Source organism: Trichomonas vaginalis, chromosome V (assembly GCF_026262505.1).
Source record: "Trichomonas vaginalis G3 chromosome V, whole genome shotgun sequence".
NCBI classification, from domain to species: Eukaryota; Parabasalia; order Trichomonadida; family Trichomonadidae; genus Trichomonas; species Trichomonas vaginalis.
The window spans coordinates 32,625,593-32,650,785 of record NC_067207.1 but is presented as its reverse complement, the minus strand read 5'-3'; the positions used below and the strand labels follow the sequence as shown (position 1 = coordinate 32,650,785).

General features: G+C 30.4%; 11 protein-coding genes and 3 pseudogenes across 14 annotated transcripts, besides 3 other annotated features; 6 read left to right on the top strand and 8 right to left on the bottom strand.

The window, feature by feature from the left end:
• Positions 1–33: 33 nt before the first annotated feature.
• Positions 34–1,386, top strand: TVAGG3_0444920 (uncharacterized protein; the record flags this gene model as incomplete). The annotated part of the gene is made up of 1 exon (XM_051234359.1): positions 251–871. The coding sequence occupies one exon, from the start codon at positions 251–253 to the stop codon at positions 869–871; it is 621 nt and encodes a 206-aa protein (XP_051104089.1).
• Positions 1,387–1,712: 326 nt separating this feature from the next.
• Positions 1,713–2,026: a mobile genetic element.
• Positions 2,027–4,752: 2,726 nt separating this feature from the next.
• Positions 4,753–23,026: a mobile genetic element.
• TVAGG3_0444900 (uncharacterized protein) lies at positions 6,639–7,088 on the top strand (the record flags this gene model as incomplete). Its single annotated transcript, XM_051234358.1, has 1 exon — positions 6,639–7,088. One exon carries the CDS (start codon positions 6,639–6,641, stop codon positions 7,086–7,088), a length of 450 nt encoding a protein of 149 aa, XP_051104088.1.
• TVAGG3_0444890 lies at positions 7,129–8,026 on the top strand (annotated as a pseudogene). Its single transcript has one exon. A coding segment is annotated over exon 1 (898 nt).
• On the top strand, positions 8,111–8,809 carry TVAGG3_0444880 (uncharacterized protein; the record flags this gene model as incomplete). Its single annotated transcript, XM_001314615.2, has 1 exon — positions 8,111–8,809. The coding sequence occupies one exon, from the start codon at positions 8,111–8,113 to the stop codon at positions 8,807–8,809; it is 699 nt and encodes a 232-aa protein (XP_001314645.2).
• TVAGG3_0444870 (uncharacterized protein) lies at positions 10,034–10,804 on the top strand (the record flags this gene model as incomplete). The annotated part of the gene is made up of 1 exon (XM_051234357.1): positions 10,034–10,804. One exon carries the CDS (start codon positions 10,034–10,036, stop codon positions 10,802–10,804), a length of 771 nt encoding a protein of 256 aa, XP_051104087.1.
• TVAGG3_0444860 (phage tail repeat-like family) lies at positions 10,909–11,664 on the top strand (the record flags this gene model as incomplete). The annotated part of the gene is made up of 1 exon (XM_051234356.1): positions 10,909–11,664. One exon carries the CDS (start codon positions 10,909–10,911, stop codon positions 11,662–11,664), a length of 756 nt encoding a protein of 251 aa, XP_051104086.1.
• TVAGG3_0444850 lies at positions 12,889–13,808 on the bottom strand (annotated as a pseudogene). The gene has a single exon. A coding segment is annotated over exon 1 (920 nt).
• On the bottom strand, positions 14,656–14,959 carry TVAGG3_0444840 (annotated as a pseudogene). The gene has a single exon. A coding segment is annotated over exon 1 (304 nt).
• Positions 14,656–15,055: a mobile genetic element.
• Positions 16,374–16,646, bottom strand: TVAGG3_0444820 (uncharacterized protein; the record flags this gene model as incomplete). Its single annotated transcript, XM_051234355.1, has 1 exon — positions 16,374–16,646. One exon carries the CDS (start codon positions 16,644–16,646, stop codon positions 16,374–16,376), a length of 273 nt encoding a protein of 90 aa, XP_051104085.1.
• TVAGG3_0444810 (integrase core domain containing protein family) lies at positions 16,667–18,187 on the bottom strand (the record flags this gene model as incomplete). The annotated part of the gene is made up of 1 exon (XM_051234354.1): positions 16,667–18,187. One exon carries the CDS (start codon positions 18,185–18,187, stop codon positions 16,667–16,669), a length of 1,521 nt encoding a protein of 506 aa, XP_051104084.1.
• On the bottom strand, positions 18,312–19,877 carry TVAGG3_0444800 (DNA/RNA polymerases family; the record flags this gene model as incomplete). Its single annotated transcript, XM_051234353.1, has 1 exon — positions 18,312–19,877. One exon carries the CDS (start codon positions 19,875–19,877, stop codon positions 18,312–18,314), a length of 1,566 nt encoding a protein of 521 aa, XP_051104083.1.
• TVAGG3_0444790 (DNA/RNA polymerase superfamily) lies at positions 19,936–21,779 on the bottom strand (the record flags this gene model as incomplete). Its single annotated transcript, XM_051234352.1, has 1 exon — positions 19,936–21,779. A coding segment is annotated over one exon (1,844 nt), but the record flags the coding sequence as incomplete, so codon positions are not given.
• Positions 21,861–22,964, bottom strand: TVAGG3_0444780 (uncharacterized protein; the record flags this gene model as incomplete). The annotated part of the gene is made up of 1 exon (XM_051234351.1): positions 21,861–22,964. The coding sequence occupies one exon, from the start codon at positions 22,962–22,964 to the stop codon at positions 21,861–21,863; it is 1,104 nt and encodes a 367-aa protein (XP_051104081.1).
• A 1,126-nt stretch (positions 23,027–24,152) lies between the features above and the next one.
• On the bottom strand, positions 24,153–24,851 carry TVAGG3_0444760 (uncharacterized protein; the record flags this gene model as incomplete). Its single annotated transcript, XM_001320688.1, has 1 exon — positions 24,153–24,851. One exon carries the CDS (start codon positions 24,849–24,851, stop codon positions 24,153–24,155), a length of 699 nt encoding a protein of 232 aa, XP_001320723.1.
• Between the last annotated feature and the right edge of the window lie 342 nt (positions 24,852–25,193).

Below are 25,193 nucleotides of genomic sequence, written 5' to 3'. Positions count from 1 at the left end.
TGTAAATAAATGCATAAGATGACTTCTGCGAAATAGTTTTGACAAAATTTAATGAAATAATGCAGATTTTTCATTTTATCATGAAAGAATGCATTTTGTATCAAAACGATTTATGAAATAGTCATGTATTATAATGCTTGCAGTAAATCTTATCTCCCAAAGAAGGAAAAGCAATTGTGGTTGATTCGCTTGAATGAAAAATTGCGATATGACGTCACTTTTCATGTAAGAGGTTATTTAAAAAAATCAATTGCTTGATATACATGATGCCATTTGCGATGGACTTGTATGCATATTTAATAGCGGAAATGTAGTTTATTCGAAAAAACAAGTTAGTCACGGCAGATGGTATTTCGAAGTCCATCATAATGGTGGCAATTTCATGTTCACAGCAGGTTTCTCCATTCCTGGTAATTTCGAAGGTATATCCTACTTCCCGTACAAATACTATAATAACGGCTCAGGCGATGGCGTAATTTATTATCCAAAGTACATCAACTCATCCGAAATCGCCAAAGATGGTTCCATGAATACCACATCTTTTATAGAGAATCAAACATATGGTATTGGCATTGATATTGATTCAAATTTGTTTTTTGTTCAATCTGCAAAAGAAATCCGAAGATATCAGTTCAATGTCCTTACGAAGCCACCTTATAAATGGAATGCTTATGTAAGTGAAGCTATACCAAAAACTTATCCATATAAAGATAGTATTACTTTGAATTTTGGATTAAGTCCATTTGAGTTACCAATACCATATGGTTTTCAGCCATACAGTTCCAATTTTATTGATTATTGTAAAACTCTCAAATCTTGCATGAATTTACCAGTTTCTCATACATTTCTATACGTTATCATAACAATTTAAACATTTTTATGTACAGACAATAAAGAAATTTCTAAAAAATCAGAATTTAATTTTTAAATTTGAAAATAATTACCTCTTAGGGTTTCTTGCAAAGAACATTTATCTAAATTACGCACATAAGGTGATATTTTCTGGCTAATATACTAGAATTCTAGTTAAGTGAAAATCTTATGAAAATCGCAAGATTTTATTAACTCGGGGACGTTTCACAACTTTTTCTCACAAAAATACACCGACTTATCATATATCTCATCACAAAATACTTCAAAAATGAAAAAAATTAAATTAAAAATTGAAAAAATTCAGCGCAAAATTAAATTTTTAACAATTAAAAGTAATTATAAATCATAAGGATCTTTTTATTCGTTATCATTATTTTCATTGGCATCATTATCGGATAGTAGTATATGTGGAAGGGTTGTGTTGTTGCATGCTAAGTTCCGTCAACGATAGAAATTGAGTGGAAATTAATCGTCGAGGAAGTACGATTATGTAAAGTAAAAAAATGTTGTGGGATTTTTAATATTATATATTATTTTATAATAAAAATTTTTGAGTCCTTTTAAGAAGCACATATAATTTTTTGAATTTAAAAATTAAAGTAGTGTCAAACGAATTTATCACTTAATTTAATACTCAGATTTCTTAAAATTAATGAAAAAAGGTTTTCTGAGAACTTTTGAGAATGGTTTTCAAATTCCATTATTGAAAATATATAGGTATTGTATGAAATTCAAACTCTATATTTATTAAAATTCTAAATTTTTAATAAAATAACTTTTCAGAGGAATATGATTTTGAATGGTTGATTAATAAGTATAAAAATGTCTACGATTTTAAGGAGGGAATTGTTCCGTATGAGGTATACATCATAACTATATACCTCATAAGGAACAATTCCCTCTTGATAGCTGGGAAACTTTCTCTGAATAACTTATCATTTGGAGAAAGTTTCCCAGCTATCTATTAGAAACTAAAGGCTGTGAGGCACTAATATATAATCAGTGCCTCATAGCCTTTAGTTTCTTATTAAAAACGAGAAAACTTGTTCGAAATGATAAACAATTTCGAACAAGTTTTCTCGTTTTAAGGAGGGAATTGTTCCTTATGAGGCATACATCATAACTATATACCTCATAAGGAACAATTCCCTCTTGATATCCTGGATATTTTTGAATATATTTTTTTAATTAAAGTTCTCAAAAGTATTATCAAAAGTGATTTTTTAAAAATATCTCCAATTAATTAACTGATTAAAAGTATTATATTTTTAAAATTAAATAGTTTTTCAATTTTTTTGAAGGAATTGAGATACTTCCCACGACAATAAAATTGAGAGGTTTACATTATGACTGATCTTAGCATGCAACAGTGTGACTTTTTTTGTTACGTCTATATATAGATGAAGGTATATTTTCACATCTTCTATATATAGATGATATAAAATTTTTTCTTACGTTTTTTAAGTCATGAATTCGTAAGAAAGCGCGACATTATTAAATAAATTAGTAATAAATATTTATTTATAAACCATTAAAAAAATTAACATTAATTTTAAAATAATTTATTTTTTTATCTTTTATAAAAGAAGCTATATATAGATGATGTCAGATATTCCGCGATTAATTAAACATTGTTTAAATCCTGAATGGGTTAAACTTCAATTTAAAAATGAAGATTGTGAATTATTAAATGAATATGAAAGCCAAAATAAGCTAATGTGGTATAAATATAATGATAAAGAATATTTAATTTCATGGAATCAATGGAGTCATAATCAAAGACCTCATAAACGAGAAGAAGAAATTGAAAATAATGAAATGGAAATCATTGATGGCATTAAAGAGGATGGAATTCCTAAATTTTGTAGAAAAACCTTTAGAACTAAGTTAGGAGCATATAAACGTAGAGTATTAAATCCTGAATATCTTAAACATCAATTTAAAAAGGAAGACTGTGAATTATTAAACGCTAATGAATATGAAAATGCTAAATCAAAACTGAGATATAAATATATTGGAAGTGATGAAAGGTGTAAAGATAAAGATAAAGTTTATTCAGTTTCATATAATAACTGGCACACGTTAGGGATAAGAAAACATTTAGGAGATTATGGGAAATGTTCTGAATTCTTTAAATCTAGTATATACGAGAGAGTAAAAGAAATTAGAAATAATTATTTTCATGAATAAAAAATAAACTTTAAAAATTCATGTCTTACATTTTTGAATAATTTATTTTTTTAATTCGTAAGAAAATGAGTGGATCAAGATTCGTAACCGTCAATCAATTAATGGATGCTCTTTCACCAATTCTTGAAAATGTTAAACAAGTAGATGTTTATTTCGATGATTATGTAGAAAGTTTATATTATAAAGGTAAACATAATATTAAACCCATTGCTTTTGCATTTGATAATAAATTAATTGAAAATGCAAAAATTTGGGAATTAATTCCAGATATTGAATATATAACGAATATAACTAATAAATGGTTCAAACGAATTCCAACCACAAAAGTTCTTTGTAAATTAATGATCAAAACCGAGGCCAAAGAATTTCATGAATTTACATATCATCCAAATAAAGTTTCAGAACTAGAAAATGAAAAACTTCAGAAAAAATTAAACGATAGACTTTCAAATGATCGTATTGAAAAAATAAATAAACTAGCAGAAGTTGCATTTAATAATGAAATATTTGATGAATATAACCTTGAACTCAGTGATGGGCTTTAAGGACCCGGGCTCAACGAGTCATGATTTATGAAATCAATAATTTGATTTATTCGCTCTTCAATAATTTCTATTCTTTTTGTTAAATCATCTATTTTCATTAATGAGGTGATTCTTGATTGAGGAATAGATTTCAAACTAACCACCCCCTTTATTTTTGAAATTTTGAATCCATCAACTTTAAACATTTTATTCAATTTACATGTTGTCAATTCTTCAAATAATTTTTTATTATTAGCATAATAGTCATTAAATTCTTCAACAGATGAAAAAATTTTATTTCAGTAATTGGTTTAACAACGTTTATTTTTTGTTGAACATTTTCACTTTCATTTATTTCTTCCTCCTCTGTTTCATTTATTTTTAAAATCGGTTTCATTTATCATTAAATAAAAATTAGAATATAAGTGATGAAATATATTTTTTAATTAATATTAAATCAGAAATGGCGGCAGGATTCTTTAAAAAATTATGGGATGGAATTAAGAAAGCTGCGGGTTGGGTTCATAAAAAGATTATTAAACCCGTTGCAAACTTTTTGGCACCAGTAGCGAAAACGGCAGGAACTATCATAGGTGGAGTATTAGGTACTAAAGCAGGTAATCCAGCGATGGGAGCACAAGCAGGTAACGCAATTGGTGGAATTGCTGAAGGAATACTTAATAAAATAGGAGGTAAATAGTGGAAAAATAAATAAATATTATTTTTATCTTAGTATCGGTTGAAGTCTTTGATAAACTTTTTCTCCTTTATTTAATACTTCTCTTATTGGGGCAGCTTTTGGTGTTATTGATTCAGCAACGTCACTAATTGCTTCTTTATTCTTAAATATCCAATTTGCTCCTTTCTTCATTGTTTCCCAAACTTTATGCGCTCCTCTTTTTACTTTATCCCATAATTTTTTAAAGAATCCTGCAGCCATAGTTGATTATTTCATTAAAATTAAAAATTCATTTTCATCTTTTAATTTTGATTTTTTATTTATTAATAAATGACGACTAACTATTTGGTGCCAAACACTAAACCGATTAATGGAAATGTATTTCATTCATTCGAAAAGATAAATGAAATATTCGCAAAGAATGACGGTAGAAGATATTATAGAGAACTTGAAAGTTCATGCTATGACTCTGATGCTCCATATTTTGATGATAAACAAACTCATTTAAGAATTACAAATCCGGCTCATGATGTGAATCAATTAGGTGACACATATATTAAACGCAAAGTTAAAGCAACTCTAGTTTCAAATAAAGCTTTCACATGCGATGCCGCTTTTAAATGCATACGTTTATTCGTTGGTTACAAATCATCAAATCAAAGCTTTAAACAATTAGAAGTAGAAACTGAAAGAGGTGATGCCGGTTATCTTCAAATGGATTGCGCCCGTGAATCTTTCGCATTTGCAACATATAAACCAAAATCAGAAAGGAAAGTTAAAAAGTTTGTTCATTCGTTATATAATAATGTTCAAAAATATGATAACTCAGTATGTGGTAAATATATTGACCCTTCAGAAGTTTTCAAGAACGCAAATGAAGAAGTTGATGTCACTTTTGATATGATTATTCCGGTAAATGATTTGTTAGCATTTCAGGCGTTCGATGATTATCCTAAATCATTTGGTGATATCATTCTTAAATATTATGTTTTCAGGGATACTTTAGTATTTTGTCAGGTTGACCCGTTAAGAGTTGCTGATTTACAAAATTACGTTTATGAAAAGATAACTGATGAAAATTATGAAAAGATTATGAATCATGTTTATAAATATGATCGCAAATTCCAACAAATCGGACTTCCTGCCAAATTAATTACAAGCTTAGCCGCTACATCTGCTGACGCAACAGTTGATAACGTTATTATTTCATGCACAAAGATGGAAGTTTTAGAGGATAAATGCATTACACCAGGATACGGTTTAATTGAAGAATCAGTTAAAGCAATACCACGTTTATTCAGTAAGGAAGATCCATTCATGATTCCAGCTCAACATATTGACGTTCGTTCACTAAATGGAGGTTGCATCACTCCTGAAGGTATCAGCTCAGATTTCTCATACGCTCTTCATAATGTTACAGATGTTGTGTTAACATTTCCGAAGAATGCAATGCAAAGAACAGTTTTAGAAAATCCAATGCTTCGAGGTCTTCAGGTCACTATAGATTCCAGAAACTTCCCTGATCAAGCGATGACCACAGTGGGCGACATATTCTTTACACGTATGCTTCAAGCTTCTGATTTAGATGGAGTGAATGAATGCACAGAAGAATATGAGGACTCATTAACTAGACCACTGAATGATGATAATGGCACGCCATTAGCTAGAACATGGAAAGACCAAACTTCATTCTTATGCACTATTCCAGTTCAACGTGATGGAGCGGGTATATTCTTTGATGGATTAGAAACTTTCAATTCACAAGTTACAGTACAAGTGAAAGCTTATCCAATCATTCAGGGTGTAAATGACACTTACTGTTCAAAGGTGACAAATCCTCCTCAGGTTTGGTTTACTAGGACTACATATTGGACATGGACACCGGACGAAGGTTTGAAATATCATCCAACAGGTACACCACCACAGTATAGAAGTTCATATGATGAAATATTGATGAATAGAAATGTTTAAAATTATAAATTTATTTTTGATTAAATGGATTTAAATTCATCCACCCTTATGAAGAATTAGCGGGAGTATATAATACATACGTAGATGATATGATTAATGAAGCATTGAGTGATAATAGAAATGCTCTATCTAAGGAAAAATTAATGAAAATTCCATATTCTGAATGTTACTTAAATTCAATCACTGCAGCAATTGGTAAACAAAATAAAGGTAAAACATTAACGATATTAAAACAAATTATCATTATTGCTAACACTTCCCCCTATTCACATGTGTTAATTTATATCAACCGTTCAGGTTCACCTTCAGATGATACATTTGAATCTTTAAAGCATTTAATCAAAATTCCAATTATTTATTTATCACAAGAAGAAGCAGAAGATTATTTAAAAAACTTTTTAATGTATAAAGAATTATATAATACAATCAAGAAGCAAGGATTAGAGGATAAAATTATTGATAAACAACAGGATGAATTATTTGAAACACTTTCTATTTCAAATTTTGATAGAGAATTTTTGCATTCACTCATTTTTCTAGATGATGCCGTGAAATCAAAACTAATAACTAATGAGAAATCATATTTTAATCAATTATTAACTCAATGTCGACACATTCAGTGTTCATTCTTTATGGCTGTTCAATACTTCAAAGCATTAAGCACAAACATTAAATCAAATCTATCAACCCTTTTCATTTTCAGTGGGTTTAGTCGTCAACAGTTGAACGTTATGCTTTATCAAGTGAATTTACCAATGAGCATTAATGAACTTTACACACAATATCAGCAATTAGGTGAACATGGAAAAATAATAGTTGATTTAAATAAAGGAGGTGTTAAATTTGATTAACTTTTTATAATTAATTTTTATTTTTTATTTATGATTAAACATGACAGAAATAGCAAATCTTCTACAGGTTCCATTAAAACAAGGAACAAACAAAAAGGGTGCATATAATAGAACTATGAAAGTTCCTGATGGAATGAAAGAATTAGTTCATATTGTTGCTGGTCTTCAAAAAGATGTTAAACAAATGAGAAACGTTTTAACATTACCAGAAGCTCAAGCATATGCCAAACGTCATGGACCAAATTGGGAAGCACACGAAGCAGACATTACAGGTCCAAATGGAAAACCTGATGGTATAAATGAAGTTTTCGTTACTGATGGTCAAGGTAATATTAAAGTCATAAATGGTTATAAATTGACTATATCTGATTATCCTAAACGTAAAGCATATAATGAACGTTATCCTATGCAATTTGATGAAAATGGAAAGCTGTTAAACAATACATTGGAGAAGGTGAAAATGGTCCAATTAATTCATACCGTTATAATCCATATTCTTATTTCAATGAAGAATTAAATGCTATTGAAGAGGGACGGATGGATTACCACGATATTCTAACCAGTTTGATGGTCAATATGCAAATTTGAGACCTGAAATTCCAGCTAAGAAATTCTTTAAAGTTGCTTTATTCGATCCAGTGTTCAATGAACAGAAAGAAGCAATGAAAGCAGAATTTAAACCAATTCAAGTGGCAAGAATTTCTTCATCTTCACTTTCAGAAGCGTTCAAGGAATTGATAAAGAAACCACTTTATTCTCAACAAGGTTATAACTTTGATTTAATTAAAGAAAGTGATAGACGTAAATTAGAAAAATCAGATGGTTTTAAGAATGCATGTAATGAAATGATTAAAGATATTGTAAATGATAAAATAAGACTGGAAGAAACTCAAAGCATTATCAATAACATAATTGGTGCAGTTACAAAGAAAGTATAAGCAAACAAGGACGAACCTTGGGATATTACCGTAACAACTAAATAAAACTTTAAATATATTTTTCTTTTTTTTATTCAATTATAAATGAGAAGACGTTTCACAAGTCAAAAGAACACAAACGCAAAAGCAGAGATTACGGTTGGTTATAACGTAAATGATGATAAATCACGAATTATTCAAAATGTTAAAGTTAATGTTAGTCCTGAATTAACAAGGTCAGCAACTCAACCAAATTTATTAACTCGTGACTTACCAAAGAAAGAGGAGGAGCAAAACCATGAGAATGGAGACCCAATCATTTTATCTGAACCCGGTAAAGAACCTGTTGAAATTCCCACTTATCCAACATACCCCCCACCTCTTTCATCAAACATCGAGAACCCAGGAATCTACGATTCCAGTCGCAATGCGCCATATAAAATAGACATTAATTCTGAATTAATGAAAATTTACCGTGATATAATAACTGATAATTATGATTCAATAATAAATTTAATTGACCAATCCGGTTTAATTATTTTACCTTATGAATCATTAATTCACATTATCGCCATTCTTTGTGATGTTCAAGATTCAGACGTTAAGATTCAATTTTTCATAGATGATGAGGTTTCATGCTGCGGAACAGTTGCAAAAATAAATCCTATAAAGGATATTAGCACAATTAAGATATCAAAGAACGGAACAACAACTGAACTTCATTTAACATATAATGATATTTATAATAAAATAGTTGATGAATATAAAATATCACTTGAAAAATTCTTTGTTAAGGCTATTTAATATTCAAGCATTAACATTATTGAATAATAATCCTTTGAATCATAATCAATAATAATTGACCTTTCACCAGTTTCTATCGTTTGTTTTATTTCTTTTTGTTCCCACTATCTGGATCGGTCATTGTAATTGTTTTTGTTATAGTATCAGCTTTATCTTTAACTTCAATCTTTTTTCCATCGGGATATTTAAACCAAAATTCCAAAAATTCGATATTGTCAATCTGTTCATATTTTAATCTATCAATTACATTTTTAATACCATCTGAAAATCTTATGAAATGGTCATTATATGGTTTGATTGAACTAAATTTGAATGAAGTGAAATATAACCTGTTGATGAATATGACATTGACTCGTATTTTCTGAAAACACTAAAATTTATAACATGAATGAATTTCTTATTCGTTGAATTTATGAATTCTTGAGGTAATCTTATTTTAGTTTTATTTATCACTGGAAAATAACGCTTTACCATATTTTTAATCGTAATAAAAATGTCAATTATCAATATTATTTCGAATAATAACTGTGAATTAAATTTAACAGTTAGCGGAATTTATAATGTTACTCTCGTTTCTGTGAGTGGTAAATTTAATCCCATTCTTTTAGACCCTTCAGATTATATATCATTTATTAAAGATGACCTTGAAAAAACGTATGATATGTATATAAATAATGTGATAGCGAAATGGGATATTAACATGATTTTAAGTTATTTAAATGAATCATTTATCGTATGGTATGAAGAAAATTTTAAATCAAAACCCGATAAACTTTTTGAACTTGATGAAATAAATAACCTTATTAAATTCCCGCTGAAAATTAAATTTTCTACTCCTCATCTTCGTTCATTGTTGGGAATATTAAATTTTGAAAAAGATGTTGGGGATGTTTTGTATTCTGACACTGGTTCCAATTTCATTTTAATCAAATGTGATAAAGTTAATACCCCAATGAGATTTTCACATCAAACATTAGACCCTAACTCTTACCCATCAATACAAAACATTTTATCCATCAACTTAAACACATTTTCTTTATCATATCCGTTTCAATTATCCGGGAATTCATTTATTCTTCATTCAAAAGATTTATCAAATATTAAATTTAGAATAACTGACCTATTTGATTGTGATTTAGAATTCATGAATGAAATATTATGGCAATTTCAAATAGAAAAAATAGCTGATGAGATAACAGATTAAATATTTTTAAATCATAATAAATGATTAAACAACAGCAACCACAACAACTTAAGGCACAAAGCACCCAGGTCCCTCAGACCATTACATACGCCATATATGCATATAATTCAAAGACGGCAGAACAAACGCAAAGGTTGAAATATGGAGATTTGGAGATAGTATTGAAAAATGACCATTTCGAATTCGTTTGCAAGGGTGGTGCAGTGATATCAAATATAAAAGAAATTTTATTTATGAATTCAAAAATTAAAGGTATAACGGATGATATAACATCAATTCCACCAGAAGAACAAAGATATTACGCATTAAATGCATTTCCTAAAGTTTTGAAGATTGGAAGATTTAATTTAAATGAGGAATTCATAAAAGGTTTCCTAAATGACATAATGAAGAAAGCAGATAAGGAATATGTGGATGAAAAAGATAATGAAATTAAAGAAAAGGTTGAATGGTATCATGAATGGACATCAAAGATTTTTAAAACTAAAGCTGATACAGGATGGGTTTCAGGATGTTTAGACTTTAAAGCGGATAAAACTTATGTTAACGATGAGTTAGAGAAGAAAGCGGATAAGGAATATGTTAACGATGAGTTAGAGAAGAAGGTGGATAAGGAATATGTTAACGAAATATACCAAAGTTTGATAGGAACAACGAAAAATATTGAAACTATTGTTGGTGACTTTTCTGTCAATGAAGAAAATAAATATTTTAGATGGCAGTTTGTACAGTCCTTAAAAATGGTACACGGTGTAAACTCATTCCGAAAAATAACAATGAAATGTATGTAGGCTATATAAAGAATAATGGCACACAAGTTAAAGTTCCATTAGACAACAACTGTTACTTAAACTTATATGGAGACGAACAAAAGAAATATTTAAGAGTTTATGAAATGGCAGATATGACATTGCCTGACCCAGCTCCAGCACCATATTATTATGACTATGGAGATGATGTCAGAACACCACATGTAGATGAACAAAAGTTAACATTATATTTAGATTATTATAGATATAAAAGATATAATGCAATAGAAAAAACGAGAATAGTATATTATTATACAGATGACAGAAATAAATATTATAGTCAAGATTTTACCTACCCTGAAAACATAAGATTATATTATAAAAAATATTCTGACACAAACCAGAAGAAACCTGAAATAGTTACACTATATTTTAAGTTCAAAAGAGACAATCCTATAATATCTCATATGTTTGATTTAATGAACCCAGTAGGTTCTATTTATACATCTATGGAAGCAAGAGGTCCTCAAGTAATGTTTGGTGTTGGTGCATGGGAACAAATAGTTGACAGGTTTTTGTATTGTGCAAACTCTTCAAAGGAAACAGGGGGAAGTAAAACGATTTCAGGTGAAAATTTACCTGCACACAGTCACTACATAGATTTAAGTACCTCTCAAGCGGGTTGGCATAAGCATAGATATTGGGATTGGTCAGGAATGACAAAAGGTCGAGGATATGATGTTAATGATGATGTTAAGTTTGCTATAAATTGTTACTGGGATGACACTCAGGGAGAAGGAAACCATACACATTTCGTTTCAGGATATACACAAACAACGGGACAAAGTAAAGAATACATGCCACCTTACATGACAGTTTACGCATGGTATAGAGTTCAATGAATGAACTAAATATATTTTATGTCTGTAATTAATTAGGTAATGAAGTAATGGATGAACTGCAGAAATAAATGTTTACGTTAATGTTTACGTTAAGTGACTGAAAGAGTCCGGAGACAAAGTCTCATGTTTTAGGTTATTCAATAATTAATTATTTTTGAAGAACTGAAGGTGTCACCACGTCACCATGTCACCAGGTTAATTATCTTCTCTGAAAAAATGAGACAACATGACATTTTGACAACATCACAGGAGGAAGGCAGTTATGAATTATTTTTGAAGAACTGAAGGTGTCACCACGTCACCATGTCACCAGGTTAATTATCTTCTCTGAAAAAATGAGACAACATGACATTTTGACAACATCACAGGAGGAAGGCAGTTATGAATTATTTTTGAAGAACTGAAGGTGTCACCACGTCACCATGTCACCAGGTTAATTATCTTCTCTGAAAAAATGAGACAACATGACATTTTGACAACATCACAGGAGGAAGGCAGTTATGAATTATTTTTGAAGAACTGAAGGTGTCACCACGTCACCATGTCACCAGGTTAATTATCTTCTCTGAAAAAATGAGACAACATGACATTTTGACAACATCACAGGAGGAAGGCAGTTATGAATTATTTTTGAAGAACTGAAGGTGTCACCACGTCACCATGTCACCAGGTTAATTATCTTCTCTGAAAAAATGAGACAACATGACATTTTGACAACATCACAGGAGGAAGGCAGTTATGAATTATTTTTGAAGAACTGAAGGTGTCACCACGTCACCATGTCACCAGGTTAATTATCTTCTCTGAAAAAATGAGACAACATGACATTTTGACAACATCACAGGAGGAAGGCAGTTATGAATTATTTTTGAAGAACTGAAGGTGTCACCATGTCACCAGGTTAATTATCTTCTCTGAAAAAATGAGACAACATGACATTTTGACAACATCACAGGAGGAAGGCAGTTATGAATTATTTTTGAAGAACTGAAGGTGTCACCACGTCACCATGTCACCAGGTTAATTATCTTCTCTGAAAAAATGAGACAACATGACATTTTGACAACATCACAGGAGGAAGGCAGTTATGAATTATTTTTGAAGAACTGAAGGTGTCACCACGTCACCATGTCACCAGGTTAATTAACTTCTCTGAAAAAATGAGACAACATGACATTTTGACAACATCACAGGAGGAAGGCAAAAATAAATTCCAAACATACTTTATACTGCCTCATTTACAGGTATTTCATCGTCAGTAAATGAATCCTCATTATCGTTTGGTTCAACCTGTTTATATAATCCTTTCATTTCTTCTTGCAAAACATAACACCATGTTTGTTTACCATCTATTCTTCTCTGTTTCCTATCACATTTATCCTTAATGCTCATTTGGAAATTCTTGTCTTTCATGTCTGATGGTTTGCAGAATAAAGCATTTTCACACGTCATACCTGCACACAATTCATCATAATGTGTATTTATCCATACATCTAAAGGATTTGATGATAATTCAATTAAATCTTGTTTGGCTTCAGTCATCGGTATGATTCGTACATTAAATGATGAAAGGTCGTAATTGATAAAATATGTTAAAAGGTTATCATAAAATTCCTTTGTGCATGAATCCATCAAATTCTTGAAATAATCAAATTGACCCTTGAATTTACCATTAACTCTTAAAACTACGTATCTTCTGTCTCCAACTTCAATTTTGACAGGGTAAACGTTATTAGTTACGAAAATGAAGTTTGCAACATTCTGAGCAGTTCTTCTGGGTTGATTCTTTTCATTAATTCTAATCTCATTATCCGTTATAATTGATTTCAAAGCGTTGAAGTTTGCGAGTCTGTCTTCACCTACATTCTTGAGTTCATTAAGTACAAGAAACATTTTATTCTCAACTACTGAGTTGAAATTACCCGTTAGCTCACTTATTTCAGTAATGTTTTTACATGAATAACCAGCGAGAAGTTCAGAAATAATGTCTGTGAATCTGTTTTTACCTGTTCCCTGAAGTCCTTTCAAAATAATTGCTGTTTCATTCTTGATTCCAGGATGTTGAATCATTGATGCAATCCAGCCGAGAAGGTATTTATACACTTCATCGTTATTATCACAATGGCTTCTTTAATGAAATCCATAAACATCTCAATTTTTGAGTAATCAAGCTTTTCAAGAATGTTGTATTTATAACCCTGAAACGTTGAGAAACATCTGGGGAATCAGATTTAAAGCAAACACCCTTAACGGTTAATGAAGACAATTGATTTAATAGTACGTCCCATGCTGTTATGGTTTTACCTTCTTCTTTAAATAATTTAATCATTTTGAGTGACTCTTTCATGTTTGATTGAAGAACGAATGATATTTGATTCATTTTGTCGTGGATATTATAGTCCTTTTGAATGAAATATTTGTTTCCACAATCTACAAAACGGATTACACGTGATAAATCCTCAATTACTTCAGAACTGTTTTTATACTGATGATTTTCAGCCCTGCGTCTAATATCTGTTATCAAAAACGAGTCATCAAGTTTGATATCAAATGTTATTTTTGGCTTACGTAATAAAGGTAAAACATATTCATCATAATATTCCTTTTGATAAAGTTTTAGAATCTTCACCAAAACAAATGGAGAAGTCATTAAATGTGCATATCTACTACATGCTTTTTCAAAATTACTTTTTGCATTTTCAGTTAAATTGCAGAAATTATAAACGTTATCGTATGCTTCATTAATTAAATGATTAGGTAACGAATTAATTGCTTGAAACAGTGTGAATAATGTAACTTCTTTTTCTAAATTCATGTTTCCACCATCATTATGTACTTCAAAATCACTAATGCCATCAACTATGCTCTGGGCAAGTTTATCGTCAATGTTTACATCTTTGTTTTCATTCATGATAGTCTTTATTTCTTCGTTCTTCTGTTCAACTCTTACCTTAATATTCAAATCATTTAATATATCATTCACTGTTCTAGTTTGATCCGGCGATTTTTTGTCAATTTTTATGATGGGCGCCTTTTTGTTCATGAAGTGATACATCCTAACATGATACGTTACAGTGGAATAGCTAGGAGCATCCATACCGAAGCATTTTACCAATGTCTCGTAGACTTTTTTACAGTCTTTGCATTTTTTTGCAAGAGCGAGGATGTTTTCTTTATGATTCATTAAAAAAATGAAAAAAATCCCGCCAAAATTTCCCGCGAAACCGCCTCTTGTCTCAAAATTTATTTTATATCCCGGCATGGCGCCAAAATACAACATACTCATCATATACATATATTCATATTTTTTATTATATATTTATAATCAGCATATATCTCCTTTAATAGTCTCATATAGAGCGCTGTGCTAAACGCACCTTTGGACACCCTATAATTTTAAAACTAACTTTATTTTTGGACTGCATCATATTTCCAGGATTGTTGTCAAAATGTCATGTTGTCTCATTTTTTCAGAGAAGTTAATTAACCTGGTGACATGGTGACGTGGTGACACCTTCAGTTCTTCAAAAATAATTCATAACTGCCTTCCTCCTGTGATGTTGTCAAAATGTCATGTTGTCTCATTTTTTCAGAGAAGTTAATTAACCTGGTGACATGGTGACGTGGTGACACCTTCAGTTCTTCAAAAATAATTCATAACTACCTTCCTCCTGTGATGTTGTCAAAATGTCATGTTGTCTCATTTTTTTCAGAGAAGATAATTAACCTGGTGACATGGTGACGTGGTGACACCTTCAGTTCTTCAAAAATAATTCATAACTGCCTTCCTCCTGTGATGTTGTCAAAATGTCATGTTGTCTCATTTTTTCAGAGAAGATAATTAACCTGGTGACATGGTGACGTGGTGACACCTTCAGTTCTTCAAAAATAATTCATAACTGCCTTCCTCCTGTGATGTTGTCAAAATGTCATGTTGTCTCATTTTTTCAGAGAAGATAATTAACCTGGTGACATGGTGACGTGGTGACACCTTCAGTTCTTCAAAAATAATTCATAACTGCCTTCCTCCTGTGATGTTGTCAAAATGTCATGTTGTCTCATTTTTTCAGAGAAGATAATTAACCTGGTGACATGGTGACGTGGTGACACCTTCAGTTCTTCAAAAATAATTCATAACTGCCTTCCTCCTGTGATGTTGTCAAAATGTCATGTTGTCTCATTTTTTCAGAGAAGATAATTAACCTGGTGACATGGTGACACCTTCAGTTCTTCAAAAATAATTCATAACTGCCTTCCTCCTGTGATGTTGTCAAAATGTCATGTTGTCTCATTTTTTCAGAGAAGATAATTAACCTGGTGACATGGTGACGTGGTGACACCTTCAGTTCTTCAAAAATAATTCATAACTGCCTTCCTCCTGTGATGTTGTCAAAATGTCATGTTGTCTCATTTTTTCAGAGAAGATAATTAACCTGGTGACATGGTGACGTGGTGACACCTTCAGTTCTTCAAAAATAATTAATTATTGAATAACCTAAAACCATTAACGATAAAATAAGTGATAACAAATTTTTATTTTTATCATAAATGGATACCCCACAAGCTCAAAATTTACCACGAATCATAACAAGGGAGGAAACGATAAAAATGATGCGAGAACTTGCTAAAAATAACAAACCACTAAAACTGAGAAAATGTGGTTATGCAGTAATGATGGAAAGAGAGACGTTGTCGAAGAGGAATAAAAATTAAATTTGGATTGAGTTTAAAAATTCATCTTTATTAAATTCATCTCTTCCAATCAATTTATTTATTCTATTAAATTCTTTTATTTTTGCTTCACTCAGTTTAAGGATTGAACGGTAAGTTTCTAATTTTTCGATTATTTCTTTCCTCTCTTTATCGTTTTCAACCCCACCGCATTGCGGCTTCTTTTTGTAATAGCATATTTTTGATTTAATTCTGTTTAGTTTCTTTTTATATTCATCGTCTGGACTCTTGACTGCTTTGTTGTCACTCATTTCTTACGAAATAAAAAAAATTAAATATTATTTAAATATAATGGAGTAATAAAATAAATCGGAATTTCTATTAATTTATTGTCAACTTCAACTAATACATTACCGTTAATATATCTAACAAATTCAGCTATTGTGTCAAATCTTCGTCTTCTTTTTGTCATTGATTTATCGGTTTTTCCATAATCGAGATGAATTAAAACTTTATTTCCTTGTTTAAAATTCATGAGCCCCGAATTAATTTGTTCACGTTTAACATCATTCAACCTTTCCATTTGCTTTCTAATATATTCCCATTCTTTTGAAATATCATTTTTCATTTCCACCGGTTTCATGTTTATTGTTCTATGCCATGTATTATTATAATAATATACTAACTGTTGTATGATGGAGTCATGATTTCCATCCCAGTATATCTGACCGTTAACCCCTAACGCATCTCTAAGAGTTCTCATTACCGCATCAACTATTTTATTATGAAACGTATATGGAGAGGATGAAAAGAAAAAATTAATTTGTGGGAAATAATGAGCCATTGCTGCCTGAAATCCTTTATCACCATCACCCCTGATATTATCTACTCTTTCATGATCTAGTAAGTATTGTATAGCTCTTCTTGTTTCCTGTTCTGTTTTCCCTTTCACTGGAATGCAATATAAATATCTAGTGTTAATGTTAATGGCAAATAAATAAGTAACGTTTCCTTTTGAAGATTCCAGATGATCGATTTCGTATGAATATGGATATGGAGCAAATGAAGGGCGACTAAATTTTTCCTTTAATGGTTGAATTTTTGGGTCAATTGGTTTATTTAATATCTTGAAATCCTTTTTAAAATCTTTTTGCTTCTTTAATGTTTGAAATGGATATAATAAAGTGAATGATGAAGGATTAACTGAAGGAGGAGGAGGTACTGTCGTTGGAGGTTTTGGTGTTGCAAGTGGTTTAATTTTATCTGCTTTGATTTTGGATTTCATTCCTTCCTTCATTAATTCTGGATGTATTCTATTCATTTGTTTTAAATATGCTGTATATAAAGGTTTGATATACTTTCCCGCTTCGAGTTTATGTTGAAGGATGAATTCCAAAAGTTGATCTTCATTTAAAAGTCGGGCTGAATATGGTTTAACTAATGAATCATAAATTAAAGCTTGTGCATCATTTATGGTCTGAAGAACCTGGGCGTTTTGCACCATTTGTTTTTGTTTCTTTGGTTTTTGCGGCTCAGGATTATATAATTTATATAATTCATCAATATCTTCTTCTGTTAATACTTTATTTTTGAAATCTTTCAACTGTTTAAGTTGTGATTTAGTTTTTCCCTTTGAATATTCATTATTTTTAATTTTGTCTTTAATTTCAGAAATTATTTTATCATGATATTTCAAAATTTCATTTTTATAATATGGATAATAATAATCCATATCATCGCCCGTTATATTGTTATCATATTTTTGGAGATATGCTTTTAAATCATAATAATCAAGAAAATTTTGATTAAATATTAAATCATCAATTAAATTTTTTAAATGTACGTTATCCATTTATATAAAAATAAAATAAGTGTTTTAAGGGTGCCCACCTCTTTGATCAAGAATCAAAACCATTATTAACGGTTCCTTTTGTCTCTTCTGTGGCATTTCATTAAAAATAAAATTTTAAATTGTATTAAATAAATGGCATACAACATCCATTTTCACCACATACAGCCTTAGTGTGTGCTCCTGTTAATGCAGTCTTACCGATTGTTAAGCGAGTCATTAACCTGTTTTTAAGTTGTAAATTAATATTCTGACCATCAAATATCACTTTATCATTTATTATATCCAAATAATTTTTAGGTGTTAATTGTTTATTTTGTCGTAAACTAACACCTTTCATTTTTTGTGCAATCTTTTTAAAATCACTTCCATCAATTGAACCGTTGAATGATGTATAACACTTAGGACATAAAGCAACCATGTTATCACCTTGTTTCTCAATTGCTAAACCCAATAACTTCTTCTCATGTGCTTTTTCTTCAGCTTTATTCTTTAATTTAGGTTTAAATTTCTCATCAAAACAGAAGAAATCAAAAGGTGCGAATTTGAAAATGTTTTTATCATAAAATTGTTTATCGGTTACAATTGCTTGAAATGCTTGAGTGTTAGGAAGATTTGGGTCGCCAGCAATTGCCCAATAAGATGAATCAGTATCACCTTCAATGAAATGAAAACGATTAACATCCATGCATTTATACATAAAATCATAAATGAAAACCAAATACCAGTATTTTGCGTTATCTAAAGTGAAGAATGCCTCTTGTAAACATGTTTCACATCTATAAAATCTATCTTTAAGCATCACTTGATATGTATCCTCTCCTATTTCTCTTATGTTTTTAAACTTATTTGACATACATGCAACGCGTGCCTTCTGTGCATTCATTATTTTAGTCTTTGCGTAATTTTGTGTATTCATTGCATCGTAACCATATGATCCATTAAGTGAAATCTTGCAAAATAAACTTTTTCCTTTATTTCCTTCTAATTCAGCCTTTTGTCTTTCGTTCATAAATTTGTTCGCAAATTCATTAAAACAAGTGTTTTTAGTAAATGTTAAAATTGATTGAATGTCATCAATGATAAAATGAAATCTGTCTATTAGATACCATAGATAATAAGAAGAAAATGGTTGATATTGGTTGTATGTTGATGCTAACTGAGTTAATTTCCTCTGTTTCTGGTCAACCGGTAGATTGTTTGATTTCATGTAATTATACATAAAACTGCCAATTGTTTTTTCATCTGTGATAATATCTAAGTTTCTTATTATCGGTAAAAAGTTTATGTAATCATTAATGTATTTTTCATCAATGTGACCCTTTACTTCAGCCACGAATAAAGTATTTTTCTTTCTAATAATTCCCAGTGCTTTTGCTTTCTTTGTTGCTGTATCACAAATGATAACACCATTCAATCTTCCCGGCATATACATTTTATGGTCAGTATATTGAATGAAATCATGAGGATTAGATGAAAATGATGAAGGATATAATGAATTAAAGTCAACTCCAACGAAATGAGTCATAATGTTGGTGGTGTCCTCATTTAATACAGTTTTAGTTTCTGGATTATATGAAAGTTTATTAATGTGCGTGATTCCTTTAAGATTAACACGATGTTGAACATTTGATAGACCACCAGTAATTCCATTACGGAGAATGTGATAAGCTTCAACTGAATCTAAAGTCATTGGTAAATTATTTTTTAATGCATAATTTCTTAAATTGATTCTTAAACGTTGAACATCTTCATCTTTATTTGATTTTACGACATTGCAATAACAACACATTAACTGACAATTTTCTTTGGTATGTGGTTTTTCATTATCGATTCTATCCAATGTTGGTTTATTTGCATATGTAAACGCTTTACCACACATTTTGCATTTAGATGAAAGGATTAAATCGTGATAGTATTGAAAATCATCCATTGAAACATTATTTTTAGTATCTCTTTTCGCCTTTTCATCTTGTTTCTTATATGATTCAATTTTATATTTCCAATACTTTTTCGTTAATTCAAAACTTGATTCTATCTCTTCCTCAGGATATTTTTCATTAGGATTAAAGTCTTTATATGCTAAAGCGTAACGAATCATTGAAGCATTCGATGATAAAGAAAGATTATGAAGCATGTCAATTTTATAAACAAATGTTTCTTCAATAATTTTATCAATTGGGTCAATCATAATTTCAACATCTTTATTGCAATAATGAATAAAATATTCTAATCTATTCTTAAAATTTTTAGCATCATTGAGATATATTTGATAATCACTATCTGATATAGTTTCTTGGGTTAATGCTGAATAAAATGAATCTTTCGTGAATGGTTCCTCTTTATATAATTCTTCTTCGTAATTTTCCCATGTGATGAATTGATAAGGGAAAAAGGATTTAACACGTGTTTTATTATTTCCGAAATCTTGAGTGAATTGGTCTAATGTCCCACCCACTATATAATTTCTGATGTCAATAAATCTCAATTCATATGGAACGTTTGTTTTCTTTACAATGATTTGCTTAAATTGTGAAGATGAACCCAGCATTGATTTTATTTTCCATTTTGCAGTGTTTAAATCACGAAGAATTAAATTTAAATCAAACTTTCCCGAATTAAAACCTATGATATTCACTTTATTGAATTCCTCATCTAGAAGTTCTTTAAATGCTTCCTTCTGTTTTTCATTTAATGTATTCATTAATTCTTCATATTGTTCAATATTTGATTTAGCAACTAATGAACAGGTTGAAAATAAAAATTCAATCCAATCAGAGATGAACGAATCACTTGATGTTAAGCAAAAATTCCTCGTAAATGTTTTATCACGGTCTACGACCTCGCCGCTTTGCGGCTTTATTTTGACAGTTGATGATACCATAAATGGTTTTAAGTAAGCGTTCAAAGTTGCACATTCAGAAAGTTGAAGTTCTTCTTTAGTCTCTAATGTTTCGAAGTCAAAAGTAATATAATATCTTGTTGGTTTATAATATTCCTGCAAATTATGTGCTAATAACCACTGATATATCTTCTGTTTCGTGATATGTGGTGTATATGGTTGTTGTGTGTTTTGCAATTGAACGTCTTGAATTAATCTTCCATTATTTTCTTTACATTTCTCACAATGTTTTAAAAATCTTCTTTGGTTTTTCCTTTCTGGATCATCACGGATAGAATATACTTCTTCTTTGCAAAAGGGGCAAACTTTATATCCTGTGAGTGCTTCAACGTCTGTAATTCTGTCAGCGTGAAGTTTTCCACATGGACTCTGTGTTAATAAAATATTTACTGTTTCAAATTCTGGATCTATCATTATTGATTCCACTAATGGAAAGTCTACCTTGTTAATGTCTACGTCTTCTGGTTGAGGGTCACAATAATAAAAATCAATATTAACGTTTAACATTCTTGCTAACCTCTCACTTTCTGATGAAATGTCAAATCCTTCATATGCATCTATGGCTTCATTTAAATAACTTCTACGAGTTTTAGGATTAACACCATCAGGAATGTTATAGAAGCGTTTAAATAACCTTCTACCTTCGGCTCTTATTTGATTATCATTCATTTTAGCTGTTCCATTTTTGTTCATTTATGTAAGAATAAAAATTAAAAAATATAAATAAAAATAAAGTTTATTTTTTTTAAAGTCCGAGACTCAGAGAGTTCAGGGCTAAAGTCCATAAAATGAATTAAGAACACATAAATTTTTATCATCTGCGACGTGACGAATACATTTTAATTTACTCAAGAATGCGTACCCTGATACATTAAATCTAATTCCTGTCTTATTTAATTTCACAACTTTGAAAAGGAATGTATGAATAGCTATAAAATGATGAGATGATGTTTTATGGGTTGCTTCCATTTTTTCTGAAATAAATGAATAAATATAATGCTTATACGTTTTCATATCTTTTATGTTCTTAATAACGAATGGTATAGACCTTTCAACTTCGTCTTCCTTCGGTGCTGTTCTTTCATATGAAACATTATTGGTATCTTCAATAATGAAACCACAATCACACAAAATTTTATAGGTTCCAATGGTTTCTTTTGATATTTTATCTAATAAATCAAAAACTTTATCAACACCTGTGCATTTATTTAAATAATAATTTGTGTAAATATCATGATCTTCTTTCTTAATCGTATTAGTTGCATATGTCACGTTTTTAAGAGCTTTTTTGAATTTTTCGGAATCTAAAGGTGGTGAAAGTAGGATACAGGGGTATTCTTCATTATCAATAAATTGTAACTTATGTTTACGAATAAATTTAGTACCTTCTTCTGAAAGTGTTTCGTCAATATCACCATCTAATAAATTTTTAGTAGATTCCAAAAAGTAATTTTTATATCTTTCCTCATGTGATTTTTGAACTTCTGATTCTGAAGCTGGGATATTCATTAAACCCTCTACTTCATTCTCAACATTTCTCAATTCACTAATTCTTTCATCTATTTCATTTCTTAATTGTTCCAATTTCTCAATCTCATCGTTATAATATTCATCATCTTTAATTCGTTCTTCATAATATTCAGGGAAAACATCAGGTTCTTTAGGTTTTTCTTCTTTTTTAGATGTGGGATATAAGAAATTTATAACATCATCTTTATTCATTTTTCCATCATAATCAAACTCATTTAAAAACTCCGCGAATTTTTGACAATTTCTTAAATAATATTTATCAACCTCATAACCCGCCTCCTCTAATATATCCTTTATTTCCCTGTTTGTGAATCCTAATTTTTTAACGTTGTTAGTCTTGACACTCATTTCATACAAAATAAAAAAATAAAATAATAAACATAACTAAGTTTTAATTTTTCGTAAGAAGTTTAACCCATTCAGGATTTAAACAATGTTTAATTAATCGCGGAATATCTGACATCATCTATATATAGCTTCTTTTATAAAAGATAAAAAAATAAATTATTTTAAAATTAATGTTAATTTTTTTAATGGTTTATAAATAAATATTTATTACTAATTTATTTAATAATGTCGCGCTTTCTTACGAATTCATGACTTAAAAAACGTAAGAAAAAATTTTATATCATCTATATATAGAAGATGTGAAAATATACCTTCATCTATATATAGACGTAACAAAAAAAGTCACACAACCCTTCCACATATACTACTTCGGATTGATGTTGGTCGTTTTGTTCAGGAGCTTCAACTTGTTCTGTATCATGATTTTCTGCATCATTGGATACTTTTTGTGGCTCTGGCTGAGCTTCTTCAGGAGCATTTTGTTCAGATTGTGTCTGAGGTGGTTCATAAGGGGTTTGAACAGGTTGGTTTGCATCGTATGAGTTTGGCTGTGGTTGTTGTTGTTCGTAAGGGCTTTGTGCAGGCTGAGCATATTGATATTGGTATTGATCTTGAGAGGTTGAGGAGGAGCAACATAAGAAATTTGTTGTGAAGTATTGTTTTGTTGGTATGGAGTAGGATCATAACGAACTTCTTGTTGTTGTTGTTGTTGATTGTAGGATAAGCCCGAAAATATCGCTTGAGTTTGTTCTATGAATTGTGCTTCAATATCCTTTGGTGTGCTCTGCTTCTTCTTCTGTTCATCACTTGATTCATAACTGTAATCACCATCTTCTACTCTTCTCCATACAGGGGCTTCGTTAACATATCCCGCAAACTCGCGATTACAACATTGATTTCCTATTTTAACTTGTTCAGGTGTATCTGCTGTGATAACGTTGATAATAACATATGCGAAAATAAATATCGAGAAAGCAACAAACAATGCGAGTAAAACCAATGCGAATATCAATAAAATATACACGGCACCTTCGCCGCAATCACCGCCACCGCAATCGCAATTGCATCCATCGCAACAACAACAACAGCAATCCAAATCGCCGCAACCTCCAACTGGGACTACATCTCCGCCACCACCACCACCACCACATCAGCATCCACATGGACAGCATTTCCTCATACAACAACCTAATGTACAACCAGCGCAGCAGAAATATGTGGCCGTTTCTTCACCATATTTAAAGTAGAACTTAAGGTGAGAGTTTTTCTCACCGCGGCCGTGTTATTGAAATGTGCTGAATTTCCACTCGTACAGCAGCAGAAATTGCAGCATTTTTTGCATGAATTATTACAATTGCTTCTAGCTATTGGTGCATCGCAGCAGCCGTATTCTCTGGCTGGAACTCCGTAATTATTCTCGCAACAACAATAATATCTGTCATTAGTGCAACATAAACAATTGAAACAGCATACATCGCATGGTGTTGTTTCTACTGTTTCGTGTTTTCGCCTGTATTGATGATGTTTGCAACAGCAGCATAATGTTCGAGAAACTGCTGATAAAAAATGCATAAACCAGTTACCCTTATTGATAGGATTTTCTTCGCAAATGCATTGCACGATTCCTGGTATGATTCCACATCCACATATGCAGCCTAGAATTCCACAATAATTTTGATATGGATACACTTTATCAGGGTAATCTTCAGGATACCTGCAGCAGAAAATTTCGATCAATTTACCACAACAATCATTGCACCAACCTATTTTGAGAAATCTTTCCGGGAAAAGGAAGAAAATGATCAGGAGGAAAGCTGATTCACCAGCTAGAATAAATCCGAATATCTTCAAGACATAAAGCAAAGTGTCAAGTGTATCCTTATCCATGAAAAAAATAAATTAGTGAAAAAAATAAAAATCGACGTTGTAAAACAGATTTTTGATCTTATTGAAAAACTTCATCTCGATATGAATTTTCTATGATAAATCCATAATATCTTATATTTATTATTTATAAATCGTTTGAAATACTTTCAATTTCGTAACAAATAAATCGGAAAATCTTGAAGAAATTAGTTATATAAATATATTTTATGGAAATTACTTTTTGGTGTCAAAAAGTGAAAGGAAAATTAAACTTCTATTTTGCTAATTCTTTATGATTTCTACAAATACCATATTGTATGAGTACTAGATCGATAGTAAGTTTGGACCGACCTTTCAACTTCT